Genomic DNA, 17,518 nt, shown 5'->3' on the forward strand with positions numbered 1-17,518 from the left:
CACCATGTACAAAACACCACCACCATCTAACGCTTAAAGTGTCATAATCAACGAGTCCTTTCAACTAAAACAGCAAAATACAGTATATATTTCATAGTCTAATATTGTATACTGATTATGAGTTATGTATCTTACAAAAATTACAGGTCACACAATTGATCACATAAAATAACTTCCAAAACATGACTACAAACAAATAATGCATGAAGCAAGAAGCCATTAGTTCCCATGCAAACTGACTGATACCTGGTCATCACTGGTGAAGCCTCTGTGCATGACGTTGTAGAGATGTACCAGGAAGTCGCTGTTGGGTGGCACATCCTGGTGTTTAGTCATCATCTCACAGATTAGCCTATAAGCCTGCAGTTTCCCGCTCTTAAACTCTGCAGGCAGCATGGTAGCCTGGAGACACAGAGAAAATCAATAAAAAATGTGAAAGGAATGATTCATAACAAACAAGTGTGGCATAAAGTCACACCAGGGAGTGGATAAAGCTGACCTTTCTGTAAATTAATCAACATTCCAGTTCTATACCATATCCTCACATAAACGTGCATGGTTCATTATAAAATAATTAACTCACCTTGAACAGCCAGGAAGCTAACATTCGAAGTGGAGGAATAAACAGGGTTTTGGGAAGAGTTGACTGGTTATCCACATTGATTGAAATAATCCCCAGATTATCTCTTATCTGGCAACATAGAAAGTTTTTTGGATTAATCTTCAAGTGTTTGCAGTGATGAGTTTTTTAAAGCTATCTGATGTCACTACTAACAAAAAATCTGCACATATCACTCCCATCCTCCACCAACTTCACTGGCTTCCTGTATCCAAACGTATCCAGTTCAAACTCTTAATCTTAGTTTATAAGGCCTATCATAGACTTGCACCTCAATATCTTGCAGAGTTAGTGCAACCATACACTCCGGTACGGACTCTTAGATCTAGCAGTGACAATTTGCTTGTTGTGCCCAAGTATAAGCTTTCTACAGTGGGTGGTAGGGCCTTTTGTATTATAGGCCCCAAGCTGAGGAATAAGCTGCCCCATAATATTCGGGCTGCCTCCTCTTTTCAGATCTTTAAATCCCAACTAAAAACTCATCTATTCACTACTTCTAAATAACTTTTTCTCTTCTCTCACAAAGGTGCTAGACCTTCTGATGTTATTATCAATGGTTCCTTGTCGTCAACACTTGCTTGTCTAAATTTCCCCTCTGTTTTCTCTGATGTATCTTGTTTGTCAATTGTCATTGCTTGTTTTATTTTGTAAAAGTGACCTTGGGTTCTTGAGAGGCGCTATAAAATTTAAACATATTATTATTTATTATTATTACATGAAAAAAAAATTCCTAAATTCTGAGAGTCATCACCTTGGCCAACTTGTGCCAGAGTTCATACAGGTAGCTGAAGACCTTGGCATGGATTCGAGGACACTGGATATTGTTAACGTCCCCAAGAATGCCCAGAATCCTCCTCCAGAGTACAAAGGCAGAGTCAGCATGCCAGCCAGTCAAACAGCCCCCAGCAATGATGCTGACATCATCAGCCAGGAACTCGCTGCTGTCTGTAAACGAAGCAAATTAGATAATACATTTAAAGAACAGAATGATATTCAGTTTGTAGCACCTCCAAGTAAAACTGTCACTCACAAATAAAAAAAAACACTAAAACAAAGAGTTTGCAAGCTTAATACTAGTCACCTGATATTTGCTACTTGCCAACTCTAAACAGTAAATCAGGAAGAGTCGAGAGCTGAAAAACCTGATCTTTGTCTACAACGCCTGAACTAATAACCACTAATAATAATTTAGCTTAAACTTAAAATGGAAAACCTGTTTACTCAAGCTTCACTTTTAGTGGCGTTATTACATTTTCATTTTTCAGCTGATTCATGTGTAAATAAAAAAGGAAACACAAATTAGGACTAAAACCCAACGGAGTGTGCTAATTCAGGAAGATAATCTACTGCAGGGTGCAATATTTAAACTCTAACGGGGTGTAAATTGAATGAGCAACACTACCGCATTGTTTATTCCTCTTAATCCAGAGCAATTTGCCCTTCATTAACTGTTTTAAAGAAACTACAAATAACATACACTGCGTTCCAAATTATTATGCAAAACATATTTTTCTTAGATGTTCCAAATTACCTATATGAATTGCAGTCATTGCAATTTTGCAGTCATCAACTATTAGCGTACAATTGAAGAGTTTTTGAACAAACTGCCCAGTGATAACAGTATATTTAAAAAAAATAAAACACTCAAAATGCACTTAAATGCATGTTCCAAATTATTATGCACAACAGAGTTTCCAAACTTTTCATTTTTATAAAGAACAAAAAATAGTCATTTGTGAAATTATAAGCATGAGCAGGTTATTACAAACTGAAAGGTAACTGAAATCAAACAGGATTCAAGTCAAAACTTTATTATAGGTGATGTTACATTTGCACATAGGACCCCTTGTTCGAAAGGAGCTACTGAACCCTCACATCCATTGAATTTGTCAGGTTTTGTATGGTATCTGCTCCAATTGTTTTGCATGAGGACAGAATAGCCTCCCAGAGCTGTTGCTTAGATGTGAACTGCCTCCCACCATCATAGACACTCCTTTTGATGATGCTCCAGAGGTTCTCAATAGGGTTGAGGTCAGGGGAGGCCATAAGTTTGTCCCCTTTTATGCCCAGAGCAGCCAGAGATACAGATGTGTTCTTTGCAGCATGAGACGGTGCATTATCATGCAATGATCTTGCTGCGGAATGCACGGTTCTTCTTTTTGAACCATGGCAGGAAGTGCGCTTTGAGAAACTCCACGTACTTTATGGATGTCATTTTTACCCCGTCAGAGATCCTAAAGGGGCCGACGATTTCTCTCCCCATGATTCCAGCCCAAAACATTACTCCGCCTCCTTCTTGTTGGCGCCGTAGCCTTGTTTGCATGGGGTGGCCATCAACCAGCCATTCACCACTCCATCCATCTGGACCATCGAGGGTTGCACGGCACTCATCGGTGAACAAAACAGTTTTGAAGTCTTCATGTATTGTTTGGCCCACTTGAGCCATTTCTGCTTGTGTGCAGTGGATAGGGGAGGTCGAAAGGAAGCTTACGCACAGCGTTGTGCGTAAGCCATTGTTGTTCGGGGCACGTTGGAGGCACCAGCAGCTTCAAAAACTTGTCTGCTGCTAAGACAAGGCATTTTTGCAGCTGCTCTTTTAACCCGATGTAACTGCCTGTTGGAAAAAGTCCTCAATCTTCCCTTATCAGCACGCACACGTGTGTGCTCTGAATCAGCTACATACTTCTTGATTGTGCAATGATCGCAATGAAGTGTCTTGGCAATGTTGATTGTTCTCATGCCTTGACCTAAACACTCAACAATTTGTTGCTTCTCAGCAGCGACAGGTCCTTTTTCCTTTCCTATTTTGGTTGAAAATGTAGGCTGCTTAATAATGTGGGACAGCCTTCTTAAGTAGTGTTGCCTTTAATTGGACACACCTGCCAAACTGATTAGCACAGGTGTCTGCAATTGCTTTCAGTGACATAAAGACCCCCGACACACATCACCATCCGTGAGTTCAACTGACAAACAAAAAAAACTCTTACCTTATTACTCCTATTGCATAATAATTTGGAACGCAGTGTATTTGTTTTCCATTTTTAGTTACATGTAAGGATATGGAATGTCTGCCAAACAGGTTATTTCTTTTTACTGCTTACAATATAGCAAAAAAGTTACCATATCGATAATTACACTAATTCTTTTATTTGTTTATGTTGAGCAATATATACAAAAAATACAGTTATTATAGAAACTGTAATGTATTAAAACAAGTGTGATTTGGTTTCAGACAGCATTGCTGTAATACCAAAGTCCTGCAGAAAATTAAATGAACTGTTTCTGACCAATCAATTTATGAGTTCAATAGTGCTGTGTTGTAAATACTATTGCAAAGCACATTTTCATAAATTAAAATTTTTACAAATTAATTGGAATTTTTCATGTAAAAGCATGTAAATGAGGGACACAGGAGGTTTGGATAGTGAAGATTGAGAGGAAAACTGGTTCAGTACCCAGATCATGTGGCATGTGCATGGCGACCTCCAGGAGCTGAGGGCCGTCACTGTAGCCCTGGGGCACGAGCAGGGTGGGAGAAACGGGGGGACATGGGGACAGAGAGGCAGAGTGGAGCGAGTGGACACACTCAGAACCTACACACAGTGGTGAAAGCACAAGGTGGAAAATCACACACAATCAATCCACAGAACACACACAAACAGGAAACAGATATGGTGCTTTGATTGATCGCAGGGCTGTAGATGATTCACCATCAGCAGCACTACCAAATGTAAGAAGACTTAACATTTGATCACACGGTGCTTTGGATATCATCTGTAAAAATGAACCTGTTAATGAAGATAGGGATTCACAGAGGAGGGTGGATTAATGTTTACAAATAGAAAGGGACACAAATACACAAAACCAATAGGGTATGGGATAAAAAGCCATGTGACACCTTCCTCATGCAGAGCAATGGATTTACACACTGAACACAGGGGACAAGTATGGAGAAACAGAGACGACACACAATACTTGCTTTCTGGAAAACTGGATGAGGGTTAACAGATGAGGGGTCGAGAAGGATAAAGCTAAGGAGGGTTAGGAGGTCTATAAGTTTCATAAAGTAATCAGGGAGTGTGTATGTTCAAGCAATACTTTACGTTTATATCATTAGCAAACATTCTTATTAGTGGTGGTCTAATGGTGCTTGGAAAAGTCAGAGAAACCTCTATGCGGGGCAGATCACTGTGCCTTTAGACACTTAAATGTAATTCTACGACATCTTTAGCCATAAAGCTTTTTTATAACAGTGAAGAAATAAGAGTAAAAAAATAAAAGAGTTAGTGGTAATGTAGCAATAAGAGTTATACTATTAATCATAGTATTAGGAATAAAGTAGTAGCAGGAGCAGCCTTTGCCATAGTAGTATTCGTAGTAGTAGTGGTAATAATAGTAATAGCATTCATAGTTATTGAGTGAGTAGTAGCATAGTAGGAGAAACCCAAACTTTTATAAGTAGTCTATTCAGTAGCAATATATAGGATATTTTGTATAAGAGCACTCGTTTGTATTGCTTCCCCTATGCAACTGCCACACAAAATACCTACTCTAGCAGTTGCTACATTTAGTATGGCCTGTCAGTCTGCATGGACATTGCATGACAGCTCTATATCTGTGGCTTCTTTGAGAGCTGTTGTGATTATAGGAGCAAAAATAGACATCATATTTGGCCATATTGCATATAAAATACCACTTACAACAAATTTTTTAATTATAAAGTTCTCGGGTTATTGAACTGCAGTACAAAAGCAATATCACACTCACAACTAGCGGTGCAAATGATCACATTTGATATGTTTTTGTATAATAATATATAATAATAAGGGAGATAAATGCAGTCTTAAGTTGCAGTCCTTTTGATTACCTGTAGAAACAACACAACATAAAGAAAATAACTTCTGTTATCATCTAAATTATAAACAACCTTCAAGTTAAACAATAAAGGTCTCAATACTAAATTCTTAAATTAAAGTGCAGTATGAGGCTTGATGGAAGCTGAATCGCGTCAATTGGATTTTTTTGTTGGAACATTTTACTAGGTCTTCTTGAAATGGCTTCTTCAGTCTGAAACAGTCAAGTTAAGTCAAAATTTATTTATAGCATGTTTAAAAAAACCCAGGATTAAACATAAATAAAAACAGCTACATCTTACTGTAACTATGTAAAAAGTAAAAATCAGTTAGTTACAGTTATAAAAAATCTAATGAAATCAATAGAAGAACAAAAAAGGTTTATAATGTCTCTATTAATCTATAATGTTTGTGCCACTCTGATATTCAATTGTAAACTGTTCCTTAATTTAGGTGCAGAGACAACAAATGCATGGTCACCCCTGAACTTTAAGAAAAACTGAGCAAGAAACCAACAACCGACAAAAAGAAGTCCAAGTGACATGACTCAACTTCCAGACGAATTCATCCAGATGACTGAGAATCCTCATCAACATGAGCCATGATGATTTATTTATTTATTTATTTATTTATTTATTTAAATAACTTGATGAGGTGGAAAAAGGCTATTTATCAATTCACTATTGTCTAAAGGAGGAACTTTGGAACACTTGTTATCTTATTTAAAAAACTGTTTTTTGGGGGAAATAAAGTATACTGATATATGATTGAGCTATAGGATGCAGTTTAGTATAGATATTGTTTTTTTTTGTTTTTTTTTATCGAAGTGGGCGAGTTTTCTGTACTGCATAGGGGGATTTTTTTAGTTTAATGGCAACCTGAACAGCACAAAGCATGTGGGCAAAACCAACAGTGAGTGAAAATCTAATTTGTGCACAGACAAAAACTAAGCTTTTAACTCAGAACATTCCAAAATATTACGCCATGCAGAGGCAATAAAATTTTATTTTACACCATGATATTTAAACTTGTTGAAGTGGTTGGAATGCCAGTCCATTACACCACTACTAGCACCACGCTTTTTTCTTCATTTTTGGCTGAAGGCATAAGGCTGCATGCTGAGTTTTTTTTTTTTTCTTTCTTGCTTGTCTCGCTTCTCTTGCTTGTGTTATAATGCTTAATAATCAACCAAGCTGCCGGGACACCTGTCTGTCCTTTTTGTTACATAGATTTGCTGTACCTGCCAGTGCCTCACTCTGACTCAGCAGTAGACTCCTCTGGCTCTCTGTATCTGTGGTCATTCCCAAGTTAACGCTCACACTGACATCATTGGCAGAGGTAGAGTCTTGCTCCTCCTCTACGGTCTGCCACGACAGGAGATTTACATCAGCGTCATTGAGGTAGGAGTTTGAGATCTCGCTGCTGATACTCTCACCTACAACGAGTGAAAAAAATGTGTCCCTTATCGCATCAGTGCAGAGGACACAATTACTCAATACATTCTGTAGAATTATTCTGTGCTTAAGAAAAGTATACATGTACATCAACTGAACCCTGAAAAAGAAATCTTTAAAACATTTCCAGGCATGGGAGACCATTACATACAAACCTACAGCGTGCAAGAGAGAAGAACTATTGGCATAATTGTGATCACGTGATGCTTGGCAGACAAAGCGTATGCATACTACTCATATGTCAAGACCTCACTTGCTTATTAAGTTAAAATTTATGAAAATATTTGGCTCTTTGCAAAATGCTCACAGACTGAGTTACTCGCAATCCAAATTTTCCAATAATTTGTGAAAATTCAGTGGTGGAGAAGAAATAAAGTGCACGCTGAAGGGCATATTCTGATAAGGAACTTACTTTTCTCCCGGATCTTTACCCTTGCATTCACAGATCCTGGCTCGCCTGCGTAATCAGTATCTCCTGGACTGCTGCTCCGGCAAACCAGAATCTAAATTGCACATGAAAAACACAAATTTCTAAATATTTCATACAAAACTGTCTAAGAAGTTTTAATAATAATAATAATAATAATAATAATAATAATAAATAAGGGGTTGCAGGAAAATGTGTACTGACCATGGGTGTTTCCTTCTTGCCTACTGAGCTGTTGTCACATGTCCAGGATCTGCCATCAGAGCTGCTTGCATTTGGAGAATCCTCCCTGTTCTGACCTATAATTAATACACCTTAAGGTTAGGGTTTATATGAATACACCTGGTTTTGTATATAAAGTAGAGCTTGTGTGTGTGTGTGTGTGTGTGTGTGTGTGTTTACCTGGAAAGGAGTCAGTGAGTTGTTGGGTAATGTCTGAAGTGCTACTGCTACGAGGGAGGGGATTGTCTCCCTCTCCCATCTCTCCTTCTCCTCCACATTCCGACAACTGACATTCTTCAACGTCTGAAGAGGAAAGAGAGACATACAAAAGTTTGTACATGTGAAGTAATAAAGACTGACACAAAATAAATAACTTAGATTATTTTTCTGATAATTTTGTGTGTGAAACTAATGGATAGATGTGTACTGGTCTAACACGGAGTTTGAAATCCTGGATTCTGTGCGAAAATGTGTTGAACAAAAGTTAACTTGAACAATACAATACAGATATTAGAAGAGAACACAATACACACTTATTCTAAAAGAGACTGTTATTCCATCCCTGATGTTTGGCAATACTTTGTTATAAAAGAGCATTTTCACACTTCTTGTAGTTGGAGCTCAGCACTTTGGATGGTCGGTAAAGTGTGTGTTTGACCACTTAGATCTTAGAAACAGAAATATGTTTGCTCTATTGTCTGGATATTGTGTGTTTAAATTCTGATGATGCACAAAAAAGGCAAAATTAGCCCTGCTCTGAGGAAGGGAGGGATGGATGGCATACTCTCTTTTACTCTCCACATTATCCTATAATAGACAGCCGGCGAGATCATACAATGATACAATTGTGCTCAAAGGTTGGAAACCCTGAGAGAAATAGTTAAACACTGCCATTTATATTAAGAAAATACAGTATGACTGATAATGCAAAATAATTCTTTCTAATTTAATGCTAGTACGTAAAGTCATTAATTGTTTGACTCCTTTTTAAAACCTAATGATAACTGAAATCACCCAAACAACCCTGAACAACCGTTTACGTATCCTTGTAAAATGGTTATTTATATTATAAATACAATTGTTGACACACACAACTTTAAATGGCTATTAATGGGAAGTTTCCACACCTGTAACTTATTTTAATTGTATTTAATAACTGTGCATAAATAGTCAGTGAGTTTCTCAGCTCATGAGGTGATCCACTGACTTGGCTGGGAAAGACAAAGGAACTGCCAATGGACCTGTGTAATAAAGTAGTCGAACTTTATAAACTTTGATAAGGAGGTGGAAAATGAAAGGTTCGGGTGATTCTAAGCCATGGTCAGGTAAACCAAAAAAGATTTACCTAATAATACTAGAAAAATGGTTAGGGATGCAAAGAAAAACCCACAAACAGCTTCGAGAAGTTAGTCAAAATTTATGGCAAGATGAATGCAACATGTTATCAGAATATACTGGCAGACAATTTGCATTCTACAGCATGAAAGCTGTGCATGTGACGTTCTTGGATGTTCCAACATGACTGACAATGATCCAAAGAACAAGACCAAATTCACCCTTCAATGGCTGGAGTTACTATCACCACTGAGTCTCCTGACCTCAATAATATTGAGCCACTTTGTGGAGATCTCAAACGTGCAGTTCATGCAAGACAACCAAAATTTTACAGAAACTAGAGGCATTTTGTCAAAAAGAAAGAGCAGCTATACCATCAGAAAAAAATAATGACCTCATGCCCAATTATTACAAATTACTGCATGCCATCAGTTATGCTAAAGGGGTATTAAGACACAATATTAAGAACTAAAGTCATGCAAACTTTTGAACAGGAATTATTTCTTAATTTTTTTTTTTATTATAATTTTTTGGTTGATGATTGTGCCAATTCTGTGATTGCGCCTTACATGTCATATAAGAAATAAATTTTGCCTTCCTACTCTTTTTTTTTTTTTTTAATGTTACACATCCTGCAAATTCTCCCAAGGTATGCAAACCTTTGAGCACAACTGTATGTGGAAGTATAAAACTATTACAGTACTTTCCATCTGGAGTGTTTCATGCCACCCCCTGAGCAGCAGTTCTAAAATTTGTGGAATTTGAAGGAATCACTCAATAACCTTCATTATAGTTGTTTGGTAGGTTAAATTGGCCGTAACCAAATTAGGAAGAAAACTAGAAAAAAAAACTTCTATCAAAATGTTAAATTATGCAATGGAACTGTGCCATCTATTTAACTGTGTCATAACTGGGAATTCTTTTTTTTGTAAATATCGGATTTGGGTATATGGACGAAGTGTGAAAACACCCTTAGCAACAAAAGCTTATGCTACCAAAATGAGTGAGTGTCCTATTAGCATAAACTATTGGCCAATAAGAGGTTAGACTATTGTTTTTAATTAATAAAATAATAAAAATCCATATTAAGAAGTTAAAAATATAACAGTAGAATAATTAGATGTCACAAGTTCCATATAAGTCAATTTTAATAATTTGAATGACTTTATAAAAAAAAGTACTAAACTAAATAACAATAATCTGTTAGATGTGTTAGTATAGATCAGATTGAGTTCAGGTAATCATACTTTATTAGATGCTAAAGAAACTTAAGGAAGACAGTGAAAGTACTGGAAGGACACTAGACGGAGACTGCACAGTTACCTGAGAGTCTGTGAGAGCAATGAGAGTTGTGAGAGATACCAGGCAAGAAAGAGCTGACAGTGTGCAGCAGCATTGGCACACTCTTGGTGGCCGGCAAAGCTTCATACAGATGCACACAGTTGCTGATAGACTGGCTTCGCTTAGCTACCAAAGGAGTGAGCACAGAAATAGAAACAGAGATAGAGAGAAAGAGGGGAAAAAAGAAAGCAAAGTCAACCATATCCTACAGTGAGAAAAATAGCGCATGCTGAGAGTGTTGGAACGACAGAAATACAATATGACAGTTTTGAAGAAAAATTACCACAATTAGTACAAACTCTATACTTTATTATTTATTTATTGGTTATCTGATAATCATTGAAAATAGTATATACAGTGGGTACGGAAAGAATTCAGACCCCCTTAAATTTTTCACTCTTTGTTATATTGCAGCCATTTGCTAAAATCATTTAAGTTAATTTTTTTTTACTTATTAATGTACACACAGCACCCCATATTGACAGATAAACACAGAATTGTTGACATTTTGTTGATGTTGATTTATTAAGATATAAAAACTGAAATATCACATGGTCTTACGTATTCAGACCCTTTGCTCAGTATTTAGTAGAAGCACCCTTTTGATCTAATACGGCCATGAGTCATTTTGGGAAAGATGCAACAAGTTTTTCACACCTGTATTTAGGGATGCTCTGCTATTCCTCCCTGCAGATCCTCTCCAGTTTTGTCAGGTTGGATGGTACAGTAAACGTTAGTAGACAGCCATTTTTAGGTCTCTCCAGAGATGCTCAATTGGGTTTAAAGTTTGGGCTCTGGCTGGGCAATTCAAAAACTCCTTTTGAATCCTTCGTTATTTTAGCTGTGGGTTAGGGTCATTGTCTTGTTGGGAGGTAAACCTTCGGCCCAGTCTACGGTCCTGAGAAGGTTTTCATCCAGGATATTTCTGTAATTGGCCGCATTCATCTTGCTCTTGATTGCAACCAGTCGTCCTGCCCCTGAAGCTGAAAAACACTCCCACAGCATGATGCTGTCACCACCATGCTTCACTGTTGGGACTGTATAGGACAGGTGATGAGCACTGCCTGGTTTTCTCCACACATAACGCTTAGAATTAATGCCAAAAAGTTCTATCTTGGTCTCATCAGACCATTTACATTTAGGCATTTGGCAGACGCTCTTATCCAGAGCGACTTACAAAAAGTGCTTTAATGTTTACATAATTGGATACATACTTACACTGGGTTAACTAGGTTAATAACTAAGTGCCATTAGTCCAACACAACTAAGAAGAGTTTTGGGGGGTTAGTCCAAGTACTGGAGAAACAGATGAGTACAGATGAGTCATCGTTTAAAGACAGTCAAAGTCTCTGATGTACGGACATCTAGAGGAAGTTCATTCCACCACCTAGGTGCCAGAACAGAAAAGAGCCTGGATGAATGCCGCCCTCGATCCCTGAGAGATGGTGGAATGAGGCGAGCAGTGCTGGAGGATCGGAGGGAACGTGGTGCAGTGCGTGGTGTAATTAGCGCAGAGAGGTAAGTGGGTGCTGGGCCATTTTTAGCTTTGTAGGCAAGCTTCAGTGTTTTGAATTTGATGCGGGCAGCTACAGGAAGCCAGTGCAGGGAGCGCAGGAGTGGGGTGGTGTGGGAGAACTTGGGGAGGTTAAAAACAAGACGTGCTGCTGCATTCTGGATCAGTTGCAGAGGCCGAATCGTGGACAGAGGCAGGCCTGCCAGGAGTGAGTTGCAGTAGTCCAGTCTTGTAGACCAGAGAATCTTATGTCCTTCAGGTGTTTTTTAATGTGTCTTTATGAGCGGCTTCCGTCAGGTCACTCTGCCATAAAGCCCAGACTGATGGAGGGCTGCAGTGATGGTTGACTTTTTACAACTTTCTTCCATCTCCCGACTGCATCTCTGGAGCTCAGCCACAGTGATCTTTGGGTTCTTCTTTAACTCTCTCACCAAGGCTCTTCTCCCCTGATAGCTCAGTTTGGCCAGACAGCCAGCTCTAGGAAGGGAAGGGTTCTGGTCGTCCCAAACGTCTTCTATTTAAGGATTATGGTGGCCACTGTGCTCTTACTCTCTCAATTTATTTATTTTTTTTACCATGGCCAGATCTTTGCCTTGCCACAATTCTGTCTCTGAGCTCTTCAGGCAGATCCTTTGACCTCATGATACTCATTTGCTTTGACATGCATTGCTGTAAGGTCTTAAATAGACCTATCTATATCTTATATAGGTGTGTGGCTTTTCTAATCAAGTTTAATCAGTATAATCAAACACAGACTCAAATGAAGGTGTAGAACCATCTCAAGGATGATTAGAAAAAATGGACATTACCTGAGTTAAATATACGAGTGTCACAGCAAGGGGTCTGAATACCATGTGATATCAGTTTTTCTTTTTTAATAAATCTGCAAAAATGTCAACAATTCTGTGTTTTTCTGTCAATATGGTGTGCTGTGTGTACATTAATGAGGAAAAAAATAATGAACTTTAATGATTTTAGCAAATGGCTGCAATATAACAGAGTGGTGTCTGAATATTTTCCGTACCCACTGTATTTACTGTAATATCAATATTTTAAATAACACACACTCACCGGCCACTTCATTAGGTACATGTCACAAAGCTAAAATCATCTTAATCTGCTTACCTGAGCAATGGCAGTGAGATCCCTTTAATTAAATGGCTTTCAGTGACCTGATTTTAATTCAATATGGGATTTGATAAGACGGGAGCTTCACGAATGTGCAGCCAAAAAAATTTAGGGCAACTGTGTGACGCCATACTTTTAATATGGACCAAATTGTCTAAGGAATGTTAAATCCATGCCACAAAGAATTGAGGCAGTTCTAAAGGCAAAACAGGGTCCAAACTGATACTAGAAAGGTATACCTATTAGAGATTGGAATCACCAGGAACCACTCAATACGAATCAATACTAATATTATTCAAGATTTAATTATAGCTCTAAACCAACAGCAGATAATTCGCTCCTCTCCTACCACACAGGATGCTGTGGTGCCTGCTAATTTGTGAATTGTGTAGAGCACACCACCTGCAGGATTATAGAGAAACTGCAGCATTTTACCCCTTTAAATGCAAACATACACAAATTGAAAATCGTATTTTTTTATAACAAAAAATAAATAAATACTAATATATATATATGAATATATATATATATATATATATATATATATATATATTTTTTTTTTTTATTTATTTATTTATTTTTTATTATTATTAATAACCTCCATCTCTAGTAACTAATGCAGTGGCCGGTGAGTGAATGTCAAAAACATGCAGTATTAATCCAATGCATTTCCATACTATTGGCTCAGTTTATCTTAATATTTTTTTCTTTATTCTAGTAAGGTGAAAGGAATTTGGTAAAAATAAGGTGTTTTCAGATTTCCTAGTCTCCGCCTCTTATGTTAACTCCCACCTGTACAAATACGCACACCTGCCATGAGGACAAAAGCAATTATTGGACATTTAAGATTTTTTTTTGTAACTGTATGTTTAAAAATACTAAAGCAACAGCGTGTACTAACGAGACATAACAAATGCAAAAGCTAGAAAATTATTGAGTCTGATGGCATAACTCAAACAAAAAATATTTTACAGAATGCATCTGGTATTTTATGAGCAATAACCTGAATACAAAAGTGGAATAAAGACCCTACCCTCAGCCTGTCCCTGTCTGGTGTTGAAACCCAGGATTTATGAATTTCTCAAATCATCTTTCAAAACTCCTGATTTAAGCAAGACATGTAACAAATATAGTTCCAATTAAATTAGCTTCTCGGCATGTGATAAGACTTCTACTGTATTTAGACTTTTCTTATATCTAGTACAAGAATGACTCTTCTTTTATCTACAGTTTACTTTAATCATCAGCTTTCCTCCCAGCTAACATCACTTTCAGTGCATTACCTATTTATGCATATTAATGAGAATTAATTACATTCTTAATGAAACTATCAAAATCAGCCCACCAACTGATGTGATGGCTCTCTTAACAAAGGCAGCAGAATGCTGGCTTGTTTGAAGATAAATGTGGAACAAATCCAATTAGGCAAAGGGAAATGAGACATATGGAGCCATGCTGTTTTATGTGGCTCCTTCACACACGTTCGCTAACACGCATATCTATGCACAGCTCAAGAGAGGCTCAAATGCATCTGCTCTGAACTCAAGCAGCTCTCCACATAAAGAGATCCAATCTCCTCCCACACAGTAAAGGGAAAAAAGCTAGTGGTTTGGATGTAGTTAGTGAGTCTAAAAGAAGACAAAAAAACAAATAAATGAAGCAAGCCAGAGCGTTGTTCTGACCTGATGCTTTCTGTCGGACATTATTGCGAGCCTTTTCCACAGCAGGAGCTCCGGTGGTGGTGGCACTGCGGATACGCATGGGCTCCTGAACGCCAGGTTGCTCTCCTGCATTCCTCCAGCTCAGAGAGAATGACCTCGCTACCACTGACGATTTCTGAGCATCCTGCATCACTCCTACGCAGGCAAACGGTTTATATAGCACATGTATGGGAAAAAAAAGAGGAGTATTTTTGTACAAGATTTCTTTTAAATCTTCATTTAAAAGTTAGTTGGACAAAAGTTGGATACAATCTATAACAGCTGTTTTTTTTCACGTCTCATTTCATTTGATTTAATAGTTTTTTTTGTTCTTGGGTAGTGTTGGGTAGAAATCCATAAACCAAATGCATAAGATCATACAAATACAGTTCAAAAGTAGAGCTGTCACAAATACTCGATTGGGCAAATGATACTTTAGAAGGTGGAGATACTGTGCAGCAAAGTTGAATTAATAACACAGACCATTCAACTTCATGATGGAAAGCAAAGTGGAAGTAGTCCAAGTGAAAAAAGAGCAACAGAACATACTTTTACATTATTACAGCATGTTTAATATTCACAAGTGTAATTAAACACTCCTGGATGCAGTCGTGTAGAGGACAGACAGTAATGGATGGGGGAATAAAAAAAATTAAAAAATGATAACATTTTGTGAAGCTTTGTGAACAAACCACAAACACAGAAATAAATATACACACACCTCGGCCACGCTGTTTTTTCTCCTTTTGTTCAGAGAGCTTGTCAAGTGGAAGGTTGTTAAGGTCAAGGCCATAGACGGAACGGGCCAGCACGATAGTCAGGGAGTCCATGATGCTGGCCCACTCAATCACCAGCTCCTCCCAGTGACTGAGAGAGGACAGCACTGCCAGCAGGTCGTCCCACAGCTCACGAGAGATGAAAACGCAGAGATTGGCCCGCACCCACGCTACAATGATGGTCTAAACCAAAACAAGTGTGTTTTACATTTCAGATTACAGGAAAATAAATAAATAAATAAATAAATAAAGAGGATGTTCAATAGTGTCTGCTCCTCTACAGGTTTAACTGTTCTGTTATTAATGAACTATAGTTTGTAGCAGTGACTGAGACTCTTGACTCACTCTGAAGAGGACACTAGCCAGGCTGTGCGAAAATGAGTCTTTTTTTTGATCATCCTGTGACCTCTTCATGACTGCTTCAGTGATTCTCAGGAGCACCTGCAGCATCTGTTCCCTAAAAAAAGCAGATTCAGAGCACCTTCATGTGAATATGCATTTGAACGTGACACTTCCCACCTAAAGTATTCAATAGCACAAAACACATAGTATGAATAATAATAATAATAATAATACTGAAACCACTGTAATTGTACTAGTTCTGTCATAGTTTTGGCATAATGGTCACCACAAATGGCAAAGACAGTGCTTAATTTCTTCCCTACCTAATTGTGACAAATCAGTTCACATAATTTTCATGCCAAATATTATCAATTATACAAAGCAAAAATACTGAACTGAGAGTTGACACATGTTCACTGTGAACAAATTATGATGTATATTACACGTCATTATGAACAATAATGTGAGGGCAATATTGGGCTTTCAGTTTTTTTTTTAGGTCTTTTTCAGGGGCAGTACCCTCTTATATTATTAACTCAATGGTGCTGAAAGTCCTGACCCAAACCCTGGGAAATACCCAGATCCGGCACCAACTAGAAGCTACTGGAGTGTCAGTGTCTAATCTCAAGAAAGTTGTTCATTTGCCATGGACTGATGGTCTGCTGTCAATAGTGACTAAAATTTGCAGCTGTCCACATGAACCAAAACGAAAAAGGTATGTTTGAAGGAGTAAAGATGAGGCACTAAACCAAACACTGTACTAGCTTAAGCTGGGTGATTGTAGCATAATGCTTTAGAGCAGTTTTTATAATAGTGGAAGTGGTACAAAAGTTTGCACAAAGTAAATAAAATAAAGCAGCTGGAGGACTACCACTGAATTCTTCAAAAAAAAAAATAACATTAAATCATCAGCTAGATAATTAATACTTCAACAAAATTAAGTAAAGACATAGAATCTGGTTGTGGTTCTCTCTCTTTCCATCTGTCACTGACTGTTGTCGCTGATCTGAAATGAATTAAAAGTTGTGTACCCAATTCTTGGGGTTTTCTTCTGTTAAATATGTCTTTGAACATACAAACTGCCCAAGAAAAAGTTTCAATCATTTCAAGGCAATCATTAAAAGATCAATATTATGCTGCAGAGCTGAACATGTGTTTGTACAGAAGAAACTGTACCAGGTCTGTCGATTCATGTTGTGCTCCATGATAATGTGGCGGTAGATGCTGAGCACAGCCCTGCACACCTCCACCTGGTTCTCAAGTAGTTTGGGCACATCGTGACAAGGCTCCAACAGGAACACGTTAGAAGAGTTGGTCAAGAAAACCTGTAAATAACTGTGTTTATTAAATACTGGTACCAGATATGGATTGCCATCCGTGACGGCAGCAGCACTGCAAAACATTCAGTTGTAAGGTAAAAGGTATTTCTTTAAAAATGTTACATATCTATACATGTACAAAACAGAAAAACAGTCTCCCTCTATCCACAATAGAAGAAAAAGGCATTTCTTTATTTTAACTTGTGTGTGTGTGTGTGTGTGTGTGTGTGTGTGTGTGTGGACCTGAAGGGTAGACTGAATGCCAGCTTTCACATCATGGTTTTGTTGCTCAGTCAGACAGCCTCTGCTTATAGCACTGCTGAAGGAGTAAGTTCGCCCCCAGCTGGATGACCTCTTGTGCCCGTGGATCTCCTAGAAACAGACGCACAACAGCTTCCATTATACAGACTGAACTTGAACGTCTTGTTTCTTTTTACCAGCAAGGACTGTCTTATTAATCCAAACCATGCTTTTTATATCTTTTATGCC

The 17,518-nt window shown here is 37.9% G+C and overlaps 1 protein-coding gene across 5 annotated transcripts in view; it reads right to left on the bottom strand.

The window, feature by feature from the left end:
• Window positions 1-17,518, bottom strand: part of ralgapa2 (Ral GTPase activating protein catalytic subunit alpha 2) — a 109,688-nt gene that overhangs the window by 45,675 nt on the left and 46,495 nt on the right. For 3 of the 5 annotated variants that reach the window (XM_053509300.1, XM_053509304.1, XM_053509301.1), the window contains exons 12-25: window positions 17,273-17,401; window positions 16,887-17,035; window positions 15,714-15,825; window positions 15,314-15,551; window positions 14,575-14,748; window positions 10,234-10,377; window positions 7,756-7,878; window positions 7,558-7,652; window positions 7,339-7,429; window positions 6,713-6,907; window positions 4,075-4,212; window positions 1,371-1,564; window positions 584-691; window positions 247-402 (exon numbers count right to left, since the gene is read on the bottom strand). In XM_053509300.1, the coding sequence (XP_053365275.1) occupies window positions 247-402; window positions 584-691; window positions 1,371-1,564; window positions 4,075-4,212; window positions 6,713-6,907; window positions 7,339-7,429; window positions 7,558-7,652; window positions 7,756-7,878; window positions 10,234-10,377; window positions 14,575-14,748; window positions 15,314-15,551; window positions 15,714-15,825; window positions 16,887-17,035; window positions 17,273-17,401 (2,046 nt within the window). The remainder of the gene's footprint in view (window positions 1-246; window positions 403-583; window positions 692-1,370; window positions 1,565-4,074; window positions 4,213-6,712; window positions 6,908-7,338; window positions 7,430-7,557; window positions 7,653-7,755; window positions 7,879-10,233; window positions 10,378-14,574; window positions 14,749-15,313; window positions 15,552-15,713; window positions 15,826-16,886; window positions 17,036-17,272; window positions 17,402-17,518) is intronic. The other 2 variants (XM_053509303.1, XM_053509302.1) reach the window with 2 other exon arrangements.

The sequence above is a fragment of the Clarias gariepinus genome, chromosome 13, assembly GCF_024256425.1.
Source record: "Clarias gariepinus isolate MV-2021 ecotype Netherlands chromosome 13, CGAR_prim_01v2, whole genome shotgun sequence".
Taxonomy (NCBI): Eukaryota; Metazoa; Chordata; class Actinopteri; order Siluriformes; family Clariidae; genus Clarias; species Clarias gariepinus.